Genomic DNA, 14094 nt, shown 5'->3' with positions numbered 1-14094 from the left:
TCACGTGACTATCTACCAATGAAAAAGCATCATCTCAACCTTAATCCTCTTAAAGGTGCGCCTGTAGCGTACCTCGCGTCTGTGGCGGATATTTAAGCCAATGATAAATACCGTCATTTTATGACAGAGTGGTGGATAGCAATGCTCACTGCCATAAATAACAGGGCGTTACCGTTACAAGAGCGTTTCGTGCGTTTTGCATGCGGGGACCCTTGTACCATCATGCTAATACGACATCTCTGAACTTTGGTTGAGTTCCAGCCATGTTCCAATTGATCCTGATGCCAAGCTTTAACTAGCGCGCTTAGCTGCGGCAACTTGTGTGACGCAGAGCCTCAGAGGACTCCTCGGCCTTCTAGGGACTTGGCCCTCAGGGGACTTGGCCGCCAACCAAGCTATGACGTAGATTAGCTTTTGCGGGGGGCATTAGCGGATTGAGATTAGGAGATTCTTCTCCGACTCTGCGAAAAGACCGCTAACTTAGTTAGTACTTTTTCGAACCGGATGCGTTCTCCGCCCTGACGGTTCAAGACAGTGTGAGTGTAGGGGTACAATCCTGGAGAGCGAGCTATCGAACTCTATTCCCAATATCGCCTTAGCTCTTGCCTCATAAAGCAATCTAGGGTTGGCGCGCCATTTATAAGTACAGGAACGTCTGTAGGTCTGGGAGGAACAGCTTTAAAGGCTTGAGACCACCTATTCATCCCGTGCGTATGACCAAAACCCTTCCTTCTACGCCCGTAAACCAGACAAGGGTACCTGTCACCTCATTAAAGAATCTTGCGTAAATAATGTTATGGATAGAGAGGCCGGCACGCTGCGTAAAGTACTGTAGAATAGCAAGTTGTTCTATCTAGAAGGGGGGGTAGAAGGCGTAGAGGTACATGTACGTAAAAATAGGCTGTACGGTCCAGCGAATTAGTGCGGAGATTGCATGCCAAATTGGCCAATAACGAGTGGGCAGATTACATAGAAAACGCAGCAAAATCGATCAATCAGCTGTCACAAATGTTGACAGCTACTAACTTAGTATGTATAGCGTCAAAGTATTCACATCCTTTCAAGGCTACCCCGATCTGGAGGAGAAGCAGACTTCTAAGTTAGCGCTGTCACTTTCGCCGTTGTGTTGTTCGAGCCGGTGTTGTTTAAGGTTTGCTGCTGATGCATTTGTCTGACAGAGACTCCCATGGCGACACCTCGAACATTTCTCCGGCCTGTCAGATCTGCTGAACCAAAAGGGCCGTGGCCAAAATTGGCCCCTAATCAGCTATTTGTCTGACAGAATCCTCTCACTTCAGGCCCTACTTGTTATTGTGCATTGCGAAACCTTGCAAATCCTTGACGTTATCTCAAGAATTGTCGGCACCACTGCAGGTTGTTAACAGAAACAGCTCCCAAAGATTAAATGAATAAACTTACTAAATGGACTCCACATCCAAATAACGCTAAGCTTCTTTTACTTCTTTTTGATACAGATCTTTAATGTATGAGACTCTTTTTTAGGAAGCAATATTTAGAATATGAAAAGTATACTGTATTAATTAAGCTCTGTATCACTAGTTATCTATATCATTAGAATCAGAAGATATCCACCTACACTTCGTTATAAGAAATATATAGTTATGATATTTAGAAAGCTTACGAGAGTTGTTTCTGTTTGAAGACGTGGCGCCAGCAACTTGAACTCTGTAAACCTGCCAAGAAATGAACAGTACCACGCCGGCCTCGGCAGACTAAAAAGACGTTATGTGCCTAACCGCTGTAGGACTACCAGTACGATGTACGACCAGAATTCAGATATCCGGGTGTACGGAGTCATGCATCAAAAGTAGTCAAACTACGCTAATATTAGCCGCCTAGTCAACGTGTTTTCCTGCTACCGGTATTCTGCTGCGAACTTGCTTAGCGCTGAAGTTCGTCTAACCGAAAGATACTATGCAGCAAATATAAAGTCATGTGTGCAGGCTTTCTATAAACTAATCTGTAAGGTTGATTCACAGCTATGGTTCTGAACAAATTTCAGGCGTGTCAAATTTCCATGCATGGCTCTGTGAAAAATTTACAGCCACAGAGCCTACGAGCAGTCTTCCGTCCCCGCTAACAATCCACTGCGCAACCACCAGCGCTCTCTTCACTCTTCAAAGAGGGAATCGGCGATGCTGCGCACCAATAGGCCACAGTCAATGTCAATAGCCATGACATCATGGAGCTGCGAAGGGAACCTCGACGGTTTATCACCCCTGTGTATGTCCCAAACAGCATTGTGCTGGCCCATGGTCGCGGTCTGGATCATCGAGAGACCTCTGATGCGAACTTGCTTGCATGCAACACAGGCCCCCCACAGGAGAGCTAACATATTGATTCGTTGCCGCATGGAAAGGGCTGGCTATTGTGCGCCTTTTTGCTTTGTAGTCCTCTATCGCCCCAGGATATGAATCCGAGATGGGTAGCCTCGCGACGATGACAGAGCTCTATTCCATGCTATGTCCGCTCTAGTCCTTTTAGTTACGGCACACGACTGCAAATTGTGGATGGCATGCAGTCGATCAATACTCAGTCCTCGCCCAGCTACTTGTGACGCTGTCAAGCGTCATGGAGAAAAGAAGCGTCATGGAGAAAGCGTCATGGAGAGCGTCATGGAGAAAAGTGTACTTATAGAGCCCGTTCTGCTGTCAGTGTACATTCCTATTCTACTTCCAACAGTTATTACCACGGTCAAGTAGCTTTCTCTTCATCGCTACCAACAAAAGTTTCCTCTTCTCTTCTCAGTCCTTGTGAAATTACCGACGTCCTTCCACAACCACCCACTCACAACAATTTTACACAAGATGCATCCCAACACTCTGACCATGGTACTCCTGTTCGTCTCCAACAGTGCAGCTATCTCCATCGGCTCAGCCAGTAACTTCGGCGCCTGCGCTGGCCAAACCGTCACCTCGACCGGGAACACGGTCATCGTCGGGTCCGTCGGCACCTCACCCGGCACCTCAATCACCGGGTTCCCACCGGGCCAGGCCACCTCGCTCAACCGGGCCAACTTTGCCGCCCGCAGGTGCATCGCGGACATCTCGACCGCGTATGCAGCGTGCAAGGGGGCCCTCGCTCCGGTCATGCTGACAGGTCAGCCGCTGGATGGCAAGGTCCTGTCGCCGGGAACGTACAGCTATGCCACTACAGCGGCGCTGAATCCCGGCGCGACGCTCACGTTCGATGCGCGTGGAATTTCCACTGCCGAGTTCGCCATCCAGGTCGGCACCTCGCTTGACCTGTTCAGCAACAGCAAGATCCTCCTCACCAACGGCGCAAGGGCCTGCAATGTCATTTTCTGCGCCGGCAGCTCTGTCGTCATCGGCACTAACGCCGGCGTCAACGCCACCATCGTGGCCTACACGAGCATCAGCGTTGCCAACGAGGCGGCGAACAGAGGTGGCTTGTATGGCATCAATGGCGCCGTAACCTTGATTAACAATAGAATCAACTCCTGTTCCCAGCCGTTGTTGGATCTATCTGTGTCCATCGGTTAAAGGTACACACGTGGGTAAGGATGACACAAGACGAAATAGAAACGCATCAGCAAGGATGGGATGGCTGAGTATATCAGAGGCCTGACGAGGCTAAAGGAATACTAGCTGGCTTGCTTCTCTGTTGTTCCACCGCGTCCTCTGTACCTCATGGCCGCAGAAAAATTAGCTGGACAAGCTCCAATAGTCCGAAATACATCAATCCAACCAATGGTGGATGTGTATACCGTTTTGTACCGATCTAAGATTGTGTACCGTTAGTACCGTATTATAGCAAAGCCAGACCTCTTAATGTCTATAGTATTCAAATGACAATATCCTCCTTCAAAATTCCAATGGTTTTATCTGGGTGTGGCACCCTTCTCCTCACCCGTTTGTCGATGGCGCCTCGGACCCAGCGCCGACAGGAGCGGCGCGTGGCCCAGCAACGGTGCGGGCACTTCCGAGTTAAATATTAAGCGGATCTCGTCCGGTGTGTTCCAGCTGAGTCGCGACCGCGAATATTCACGGCAGCTATATAGTGATATATGAAGTCGGATAATTGTCGGCATTACGATCCGAAGAGGATTTAGACGTTGACACAGACAAGGGGAACAGTGACTTCGCAAGTCCCTTGTGTTCCTGAAAGCAGAATTTAGGTGTCCAGCACTCTGTCATAAAATGACGGTATCCACCACTCTGTCATAAAATGACGGTATTTATCATTGGCTCAAATATCCGCCACAGACGCGAGGTACGCTACAGGCGCACCTTTAAGAGGATTAAGGTTGAGATGATGCTTTTCAATTGGTAGATAGTCACGTGAGATACCTTGGCTGCGGATATTTGAGCCAATGATAAATACCGTCATTTTATGACAGAGTGGTGGATAGTAGGACTAGCAGGCTCTTCTTTGCTGGTGTGCTAATTCTAGAGACAGCGCTCTCTAGGGTTTCAAAATATCGCTAGCGTAAAAGTTTGAACAGCTTAAGGCGCTATACGGATATAGGCATAGCTAGAGTAGTAAGATATGCAGTAAGAGATATGTAACTTATTAGCTTTATGATCGCCTTGTCTAATAGCGTCTCTATAAAGGCAGATACAATATCGGCATTGATGTTTTAGTTTTAATAGTTACGTTAGTAGTAGTAGATTCCTTCGTTTATATACCTTACTTGTTAGGGGCACTTGTCAGGCTCACAGGAGATGACAGCCCTCCTGGTTACCGGCACTCAACCGGTACCATAGCAACGGTTAGTTAGTATGGCACTAGCCAACCGGTCATATGGCGGTAAGCCGACCAGTAGGTAGAGAATCAAACTTCCATCACACTTCAGATTGACTGGTCTCTTTGCATTCATGCCATTGGCATGATAGCACTGCTCTGGGTGGTTCCCAGGTTTAGGCGTTGGTCTTGGCGTTTAGCCCCATCATCCTTGTCTAGTGTGGGTTCAGAGGGTGTCAAAAGCAGCGTCAAAGGGTCGCTCCGGTCCCCCGATTTGGCACCCTTTGCACCCTCATCTACGGATACTCGTACTCCGTACACATTGACTCTTACCAGATAGCTAAAGATATGCACAAGACGTCATCAGTAGAGGTAGCGAATATTCTATCAATCCAGATCACAACAGTATCATCGAATAAACTGATTCTGACCGTATAATAAAAAATCTTTCCGGCAAAGTGAATTCAAAATGACTGTACTTAATTGGATTGCGGACAATCTAGCTACATATCTTTTGTACACTCTAAGCAATCTTACGGTTAGACTTATTACGTGGAGTACTCAGGGCACATACAAATGGCTCCTTGTCAGGAAATACATCAATCGAATGAGGTTCAGAAACCCACCGGCGCTGTCCTCGTGGCGGAGTGGTTGTCATCCTTTTTGTCATCCTTTTTGTCTTCTGGCATTATCTTAGGGAGGCCTCTTCCTGCTAGGTAATACTAGGGATTCAATTTTTGTCTTAGATAGATGTCTGCAAAGGCAAAGCAAGAGGTATGCAAGTGATGCATACGTAGAATGAAAAAGTGTCGCAGGACCTTGAAGACTCCATGATCGATGCGTCTACTTTTGCAGTTTTGTTAACGTGTCTCGACGTAATTGTACTACTTTTCCTCCAGGATCAAACCTTTGCGTTTAGGTCCAAAGTATCCATCCTTATTCCAGATCATGAATATTTACCACTAATCAACAGTACCGGTAAGATGTCAGATATCAAGAAAGCGCCGGTACCTTCAGAACCTCCTCCATCCTACGAAGCCACACCACAGAATCCTGCCTCTCCCACCCCCCCTAAACCAAGTGTATTACGCCCTCCTCCTTTAGACCTGCCTGCTCTAACCCTCCTCCGCCGCCGCCGTACAATCCTAGCTTCAGCATCACCGCGGCGGAAACAGCTCCTTGCAACCATAGGACTAACCAACATCGAGATCATCCCATCGTCTTTCGAAGAGAATCTACCAAAGTCCGCATCTCCATTCGAATATGTCCTCGCAACGGCCACAGAGAAGGCGCTCGCAGTCTACAAGCAAGAGATCGACAATGAATCTAAGGGTGAACCAGCGATGATTATAGCCGCAGATACAATCGTCGTGAGTAATTCAGGACAGATTCTAGAGAAGCCACGGAGCGAGGCGCAACATATAGCCATGTTGAAGTGTTTGCGAGATACGGGGGTCCACCGTGTCTATACGGCTGTGGCGTGCATGGCTCCGTTAGAGAGTGCACGAGATCCTGGTTATGCGATGGAAACGGCGGTAGAGGAGACGGCTGTGAAATTTGACTCTACTGTGACCGACGAATTACTGTTGGCATATGTAAAGACCAGGGAAGGGGCTGATAAGGCTGGCGGTTATGGAATTCAGGGTACAGGTGGTATACTGGTGGAGAAAATCGATGGCAGCTTCGATAATGTTGTGGGTTTGCCAATAAGGGTAGTATTGAAGCTGATCGAAAGGGTAGTTGAAAAGAGCGAGGACGGTGATATTCTGGAGCACGATTTGCTGGGGGATGAGGAAGAAGAGGAAGAATGATGATAGATACAAGGTACGTATGACAGGAGAAAGCCGGTTAATGAAAGCTGTGCACAGGTGCTAAGACACATTAATAAATCTGATATTGCCCTGTCAGGAATGATATCCTTATATGTTCTGGCCTAACCAAAAGAATCAGGCCAGTCTCAACATTCCAATGTACTTCAGGACTCTCGCTTTCGAAGTGTTTTGACCGCCAGCTGGCTGTCCAAGCAGCGACTTGACACCTTCCTTGAGGTCATGTATCGGCTAAGGATATGATTGTCAAAAAGCCTTCCTGTGTCTGTCTCCCTCAAGCGGATCCAATAGCCTTATCGGTTGATCCTGCCTTCCAAATCCTCCTGACACCTTGGGTAAGGCCCACATCGTTTGTCTCAAATTCATAAAACCCAATCCCTACAACCAGTGTACCTAACCTGAGCAGCCACTCGAATAGTTTTCTCGCTCTTGGGTGATTTCTGTTCGGGATGTAATCAATAATAATTGATCTTCCAATCCATTAGTATTAATGTCCAACCAGACAGTATCACATCTCGTGTCACACTCACGTAAATCCAACATGGCTATGTAGTAGAATTGCAGCGACCAATACGGAGTCCATCACGGGGTTTAAACTTCCGTATGCAAACGGTGCTATGGTAAGAGGTACCAATCCCAAGGATAATGCTCGTTCGAAGGTCCAATGATAAGATCCGTGAGTTGGTGAAGGCTTAGGGACAGGAGCAGGATCGTTAGCAGTGCCTTCGAGAACTTGAGGACCAGCGGGAAGGATAGCTCGTCGACTTGTAGTATGAAAGGTGGTAACTAGAGGTGTTTGGCAGATAATAGAGGTGATCGGTGGGATTGCTGCTGGTTGACATGCACGGAGTATTGAGGGTTTTGGAACGAAAGCTTTTCTCGAAGTGATCAAGAGACTCTGCCGAAGGAGCGCTGGTCGCATGATTGATGCCATTATCATCAAGGCACGAAGTTGCCTGGATATTGTACAAAACAGCTTAATGGGACGATGTTATGTTGTCGAGGTGGACTCGATCACTAGACATTTGATCCGCCGAGGTTGGTGCTGATCTTGGCATCAACGTCAGTGGAGCTTCAATCCACCAACCCACTTCGTGCACCAGAACAGATTATGACTGGCATTTTGATCCAGTGCAGGAAATGCCGAATGCTCGCACTGTTAACCAAATTGTAATTCACAGGGTTTACAGCAATTACGAGGAGGTCGAGGGTCGTTATCGTTATATGCAACATCGTGGAGTGGATTGGTAGAATGAGCAGGCACTGCCTTGGCTACACCCAGAGCAAGTTCTACGCCGAGCTTCCATAACCCCCATATTCCTTTGGGAGCACTCTAGCCATCTCAAAGGCCGACAATGTACATCAAATACATTCTCTGCACCAATCCCACTGCACGAGCTGGCGCTACCATGACCAAAGGGACCGCCTCTGATCTTCATTTCCTCGTCCCTCGCTCCGATTTTCCACAACTACTCCAGCTCTAACCCCTCCTCTCCTCTCTATAAGCGTAATCTCGCACGCCTCCTGGCCGCTCATTATCCTAGGACCCAGTGGACTCGACCATTTTCCAGCCCTCCTGCACCCCATTCCAATGCCGCACCAATTCTTCGGACGAGCAGCTTGTCTTAAACTCTGTTTCCCGGAGCACCCTGTGATCGTTAGTGCCTCATTTGGGTATCCTATTGAGCCTAAAGGGCTGGCCGCGGCCAAGGGATATCCTATATGAGTAAGAGAGCGCGCGTTGAGCGTCTGCCATGACTGATGTGGAATTAACGGGTAATTTGGGGGTAAACATGCATTATACGTTTGTGGGGAGATTGGGGTTTGGTTGGTCGTGACAGGGGACGAGGTAGGAAATATTGGCGCCAGGAGGAAATAAAAAACCTCATTTTGTGTATAAGGGTCTGAATCGATAAGATGGGAGATGAGCCTGTTGTCTTTCACGTTGTTCAGTATAGGGCAAAATGATCCATATCCACTTGTCGCGTTACATGGGAAATGCCCATTGGTTGATAGCTCCATAGCCAAGAAAATTGAAAATACCCGCGCGTGATCAGGACGCAATGTACAGGGCCATAAATCATGTGAAGGTCATGTCTGATGCGGGTGCTATGTCAGTTATAAGTTAGCTTATTTCCCAATAGAGACGAGGATATCACTCTCAGTAACTCGTAACCCTAAGTTAGGGAGGCATCACCCGCACGCAGAAGCGGGGTGTATGAGCACCATAGGCGAGCAATTGCATCTACTATCGAGTACGCCTACAGGCCTAATTTTTGTACCCCCAAGGTCAAAATATGTTACAAACGCCTTTTATACATATACATCCCTGTCAGCATCCGTGTCGCTATTTTGCATGAATTTTGCTCATCCTGCAAATTCTGGATTAGACGAATGATTAGATACAAGAGCGCTATGGAGATACACTGCACAAGACGATGAGCTACGAGCGGGCTGTTAATGCTGCCTGGGATGCTGTGCCTTCTGACTATCTTCGAAGCTGCTCAGTTGACGCAGGCGAGATGTTAAGCAGTGATAAATGCCAAATGGAATGCAAACTGGATTTTATAGACTAACCATATTTAGCTAATGTTGTGGACGTCTTTGCTTAATTCGATATAGTACGTTATGTACCGAGACTAACGTTTCAAGCAGGGGGGTACAAAAATTAGGGCTGTAGCTGTGGTAGTATCTAAGGTTACACGGCAGGGACGTGCCACAGGAACCGTACTCGCGCGTCTCCTCGATCATTGGTGCCGTTTTTGTCACGCATCACATTGAAAGTAGCTAGAACCTGTTCTCAACGAGACACTTCTCGGTCAGCGTCGCATCCTTCCGCAATGAAAAATTCAGCAATGCGCACGCAAAGAAAGAACTACCTCTAAGTTCTTGAGAACATAGATTAATATCAAGCCAATTTCGACATGCGAGATTCTCTACGACCGGCCCGTTGACATCAATTTCCACCCAGTATGCCGAAGCGGAACTGGACCGAAGCAAACCCTACATCTCCACACGGCGTTTCTACCATCACTCCGAACCTGTCACCTTCTCCTTCTCATGTTCGGTCTTCTGCTCAGGACAGTCCTCGACCATTAAATACTCAGGCTGCTCCCGCTGGGGGCACCCCTCAGAAGCAACTGAAGTCTGATACCAAGACCGCGACGATACACAAGGCAAGCTCGACCAATGGCTCAACCAGTATGAATGAGCCGAGGGTTCCGAGCATTTCTAGGAAGGTCAAGGCATGTGCAGCGTGCCGTAAGCAGAAGGTGCGCACAGTTAAGCCGTCCAGTCTTCCGGGTCTAATTGGGTAGATAAAATGTCTCATGGGACCGGGCGATTCACCTCCATGCCAAAGGTGTCGTGAGAGAGGTTTATCTTGTCGTCTTAATAAGAGCTTACAAACACTGATGTCGGAGGATGCCAAATGGAAGACTTCCGTGACAAGAGATATCGCTCACATGCACACCTCGTTGCAACAAGTTCTGCAAACGCTGTCCCTCCCCGGACTGCCAAATCCACATATCCACACCGTAGAACCTACCGTAATATTCGATCATGACCCGGAAAATGAGCATGAAGACTTGGAGGAGGAGGAGGAGGAGGAGCAATCATACGACAACTCCCCTAAACTTTCGCCTCTGGCGGAGAACGTTGCTCAGATACCCATTGAATCACTCTATCAAATTACTGGCCTCAGATCCCTTCGTTCCACAGAATCTGTTACTGACGAACAAAGGCGTATATGCAAACAACTTCGTGATAGTGATTTTATCTCTCGGGGACAGATCAGTGTACAGGACGCTGAACGACTAGCTGGCTACTACATCACGCGTCTGGACCCTTATTTCTATAATATGACTGCCCAGTATGAGGGCCTTGACGACTTTCGACGTCGATCTCCTACCCTGACGGCCGCAGTCTTAACTGTAGCAGCATTGCATGATGTCTCCGCCAAACCCGACCTTTACTCGTTATGCAGCAAAGAATTTAAACGCCTGGTTGCGAATGCGATGTTTGAAAGAAAGATTGACGTCGAGTACCTTCGAGCTTTGGTTGTCGGTTCTTTCTGGCTGAGTGATGTTGGATGGACGTTGTCTGGATATGCAATTCGTCGGGCAGGTGAATTTCACTTGAGAGCATGCTACTATCAACTGACGGACTCACTGAAACATCCATCAAAATATGACAAAGATCAGCTGTGTGACGCACGTGACGGCCTTCGATTGCTGTATCTTCTCTATATCTGTGATCACCATCTCTCTATTCTGTATGGAAGAGCATCCATCATGAGAGACAATGAGCACTATATTCTGGGCTATGAGAATTATCTGGCATGCTCAGTGGCTTCTGATAGTGACAAAAGGGTTGCTGCGCAGGTCTCTTTGCTTCTTTTGATGTCCCAAATCAGGGAGAGTCTAGGCCCAGAAGATGATACAGGAAGTCCATTACCGGAATCCATGCTCCCCAGGATCAAAAGCTTCGAACGTGACTTGGAAAACTGGGTTTTGCGCTGGTCAAAAACTCATAGTTAGTCTTTCGCGACCCTTTCCAGAAGCTAAGAGCTTTCGATTTCATTCCGATGGAAAACAAAGTACTGACAGGTACCCTAGATCCTAACAAGCATATTGGCACCTTTCCTGTTAAAGGAACATACATCCACCACTACTTCAGCAGAATCTATCTCGATGCCTACGTCTTTCGTGGTCTAAGGACTAACTCAACATCCCAAAGCTCAGTCATCCCCCAACCATTTGTCGAGACGGCTTCTGCTGCTGTCACCGCTGCTGTGAGTATCGTCAACATCATTCTGGAAGATGTAGAGGTTCAGGTCGGGCTCGCTGGCGTCCCTCATTACTTCTACGGCATGATAGCCTTCGCTTGCGTATTTCTAGTAAAGGCGGCAGCAAAGCACAGTGCACAGTTATTCATCAACCAACAAGAAACGCGGATGCTTATAGAAAGACTATCAACCCAGTTGAGCGCAACCCAGGTTGGTCGTGGCCACGTTATTCACCGAATGGCAGGAGGGCTCCGGAAAATGGCAGAGTCTTTAGCTTCTGGGGTCACTCAACAAGTGCCAACCAAAGCCGCCTTGCCCGAATCCAGCTCACAAAGCATGGATTACTCACCTGGAAGGCCAGCTGTCCCTATGCCGCTGGAATTTATGAACTTCAATCAGTTTCCGTCGATGGATGGAACAAATGTTGGTTTGGCCGATTCTAACCTCGGCTTCGGGATGCCGTTTTTTGACTTTGAAGGCACCAATATAGATATGTCAAGCCCAGTCTTCTCGTTTCCAATATGATCCAGTCTGATGTATAGGTGCATTCTTCAAGGTACTTGGCTTTAAGAAAGCCTGGTATGTTTGATTGTTCCAGGTGCTTTCACTAGGTATCAAAGTCTTACACTATGGAGGCTCTCAATTCTTGGCAACACAATGATTTCGGCTCTGGATAAGGACCCGCAAATCAGGCGGTTTCGGTCTTGCAGTGGATAAGTACTTTACGTCGCCGCAGCCAAGGTACAGCTCCTCGAACCTCAAGTGCCACTCAGGTCTTCCCTTCCAACAAGAACATCAACAATGACATTTGGCAGGCCATGATGGCTGATAAAAGCACATCAACTATGGAATGCGGACCTTCATGTCGCCTGGTAGATATAAGCCCAGTCATCACCAAGGGATCAAACACCCAAGGAGATTGGCTCAAAGTCCCCTTAAAGTCTATCACTTGCCTCCAACTTAGCAAGCGTTCGAACAAGTGCCACCACAGATTCTGATGCACAGGATGCGTCCCCACGGAACATTCTGACACTTGTCACTAGCAACGCTGATGAAGGTTCCCGCACATCTACCCCGGGAGTCGATATCACGATACATTCGTGCGGTAGCTCTCTCGAAGTTGACACGAGCGGACAATATGTTGTAGTTCCGGAGGGTAGTATCGCCGCAGGAGGAGAAGGTACCAATGTTATTGCCGCAGGAGGAAGTGGTGCTGGGATAGATGATGGTAGCAGAGGCTAGTGGAAGAAGGATGGAGGAGATGATGGAGAATTTCATGATGATTGAGATAGCACAGGAGAAGCTAGGGCAAGGTATAGTAAGGACTAGTATCTGCTTGGCTTGATTGAGCTTCAACTTGATCTGTGAGCTTGATTGTGGAAGAGAAGGAAGATGTACAAGGCACTCGCTCCCCATTACTTATACGGAGATGAACTTGTGCCGGGCTAAGTGCTGACAGTCCAGAACACAGAGTGGGCTGATCTAGATGGACTTGTCGACAGAGGCTAAGGAGAGTCACACATCGGATATATTACCCTTTAGTAGAAACGTAAGTCTTAGCCTGAAGCGGATCAGAAAAGCGAGCTTTATCTAAGCACTATAGAAGTCAATGTTGTCTCTGCATGACTTGGCACTCAAGCATGAACTTGCATCGGTTGTCTTAGGTCAGTGTTCGTGCATATTCAGTGTCAAGTAGTACAACTTAGTGGTACTAACTGTCATCGACAGGGAGTTAGATCTTTGGTGGGTCCTAGACGATGGAAAATTCTTCGCTCGGCAAGGTAAAAAGCTGGTCAGGCCAATCACCATAAGACATAGGCGAACTGTTGGCAGTCTGCTGTCTGACAGTGCAAAAGTGAGATCTATCATTCGTCTCCGCGCTCTAATGGGGTTGTTGTCTGGGTACTCGAGACCGGACCAAAGGCAGAGCAGAGAACTCGCTGTGCAGCCGATTGATGGTGCACTAGGTGGCTGCGCCGTTCACAGTGAGTTCAGGCCACAGGAGCTATGATCAAGAATGATGAGTTGAACCGTCCTGTCTACATCAATCGAGAAAGAGATAGTGCGGTGTGCCAAGGATTCAGAGCTGTTTCCTTCAATGGCACGGTTGACTGCAGTGGTGAGTACCACTTAGCTGCAGGAGAAGGGCTCTGAAAATGATGTGGTATTGGTCCTTAGTAATTTAGTAGATGTTTTATTATAAGGATTGTCTCAAATAGATCATAACTTAGCCATATTTTGACGGTCATTTTCCTGGAATGACGTCTGAAATAACATAATTTTATGGGATTTCAGATGTTTAGCTGCATAATTCTATGTAAACTGGATCCTATCACGGTTAGGCCGAAACTAAGCACATATTGATGATAATTTAGACATAGTTTTCAGAGGGCCTTCTCCTGCTAAGTAATACAGAGTAGTACTTGCCCGTCCCAATCCTTCCTTCCGAAAAGGCGCCTCTTACTGCAAGCCCAGCCTCCGATGGACGCTGGAACTATTACTTGAGCACTTCTACACTTTCGTGTAAACTCCTGACGGAAGCCCCGAAGCCATTACCAGTGCTCCAAACGCTGCTCCTGGAACCTAGAGAGGTGAGCTGTATTATCACCATTCCTAACGAATCTTTTTCGACTTCTGGGCAACCGTTGGCTATGGGTCTGCCTCATCGATAAGAAGATTCCACATCACTTAGTAGTATGAGTTATCAGTCCTTAATATGTATCCCATAATATACAATTTGATACACTTTGATAC

General features: G+C 47.6%; 4 protein-coding genes across 4 annotated transcripts; all 4 read left to right on the top strand.

Moving 5' to 3' along the window:
• Positions 1 to 2828: 2828 nt before the first annotated feature.
• On the top strand, positions 2829 to 3524 carry EPUS_00156 (uncharacterized protein; the record flags this gene model as incomplete). The annotated part of the gene is made up of 1 exon (XM_007789185.1): positions 2829 to 3524. One exon carries the CDS (start codon positions 2829 to 2831, stop codon positions 3522 to 3524), a length of 696 nt encoding a protein of 231 aa, XP_007787375.1.
• Positions 3525 to 5708: 2184 nt separating this feature from the next.
• On the top strand, positions 5709 to 6536 carry EPUS_00155 (uncharacterized protein; the record flags this gene model as incomplete). Its single annotated transcript, XM_007789184.1, has 1 exon — positions 5709 to 6536. One exon carries the CDS (start codon positions 5709 to 5711, stop codon positions 6534 to 6536), a length of 828 nt encoding a protein of 275 aa, XP_007787374.1.
• Positions 6537 to 9526: 2990 nt separating this feature from the next.
• Positions 9527 to 9871, top strand: EPUS_00154 (uncharacterized protein; the record flags this gene model as incomplete). Its single annotated transcript, XM_007789183.1, has 1 exon — positions 9527 to 9871. One exon carries the CDS (start codon positions 9527 to 9529, stop codon positions 9869 to 9871), a length of 345 nt encoding a protein of 114 aa, XP_007787373.1.
• A 96-nt stretch (positions 9872 to 9967) lies between these two features.
• EPUS_00153 (uncharacterized protein) lies at positions 9968 to 11865 on the top strand (the record flags this gene model as incomplete). Its single annotated transcript, XM_007789182.1, has 2 exons — positions 9968 to 11087; positions 11171 to 11865. 2 exons carry the CDS (start codon positions 9968 to 9970, stop codon positions 11863 to 11865), a joined length of 1815 nt encoding a protein of 604 aa, XP_007787372.1.
• Positions 11866 to 14094: the final 2229 nt, after the last annotated feature.

This window comes from Endocarpon pusillum (genome assembly GCF_000464535.1).
Source record: "Endocarpon pusillum Z07020 unplaced genomic scaffold C734253, whole genome shotgun sequence".
Lineage (NCBI taxonomy): Eukaryota > Fungi > Ascomycota > Eurotiomycetes > Verrucariales > Verrucariaceae > Endocarpon > Endocarpon pusillum.
This window is presented reverse-complemented; position numbering and strand designations above follow the sequence as displayed.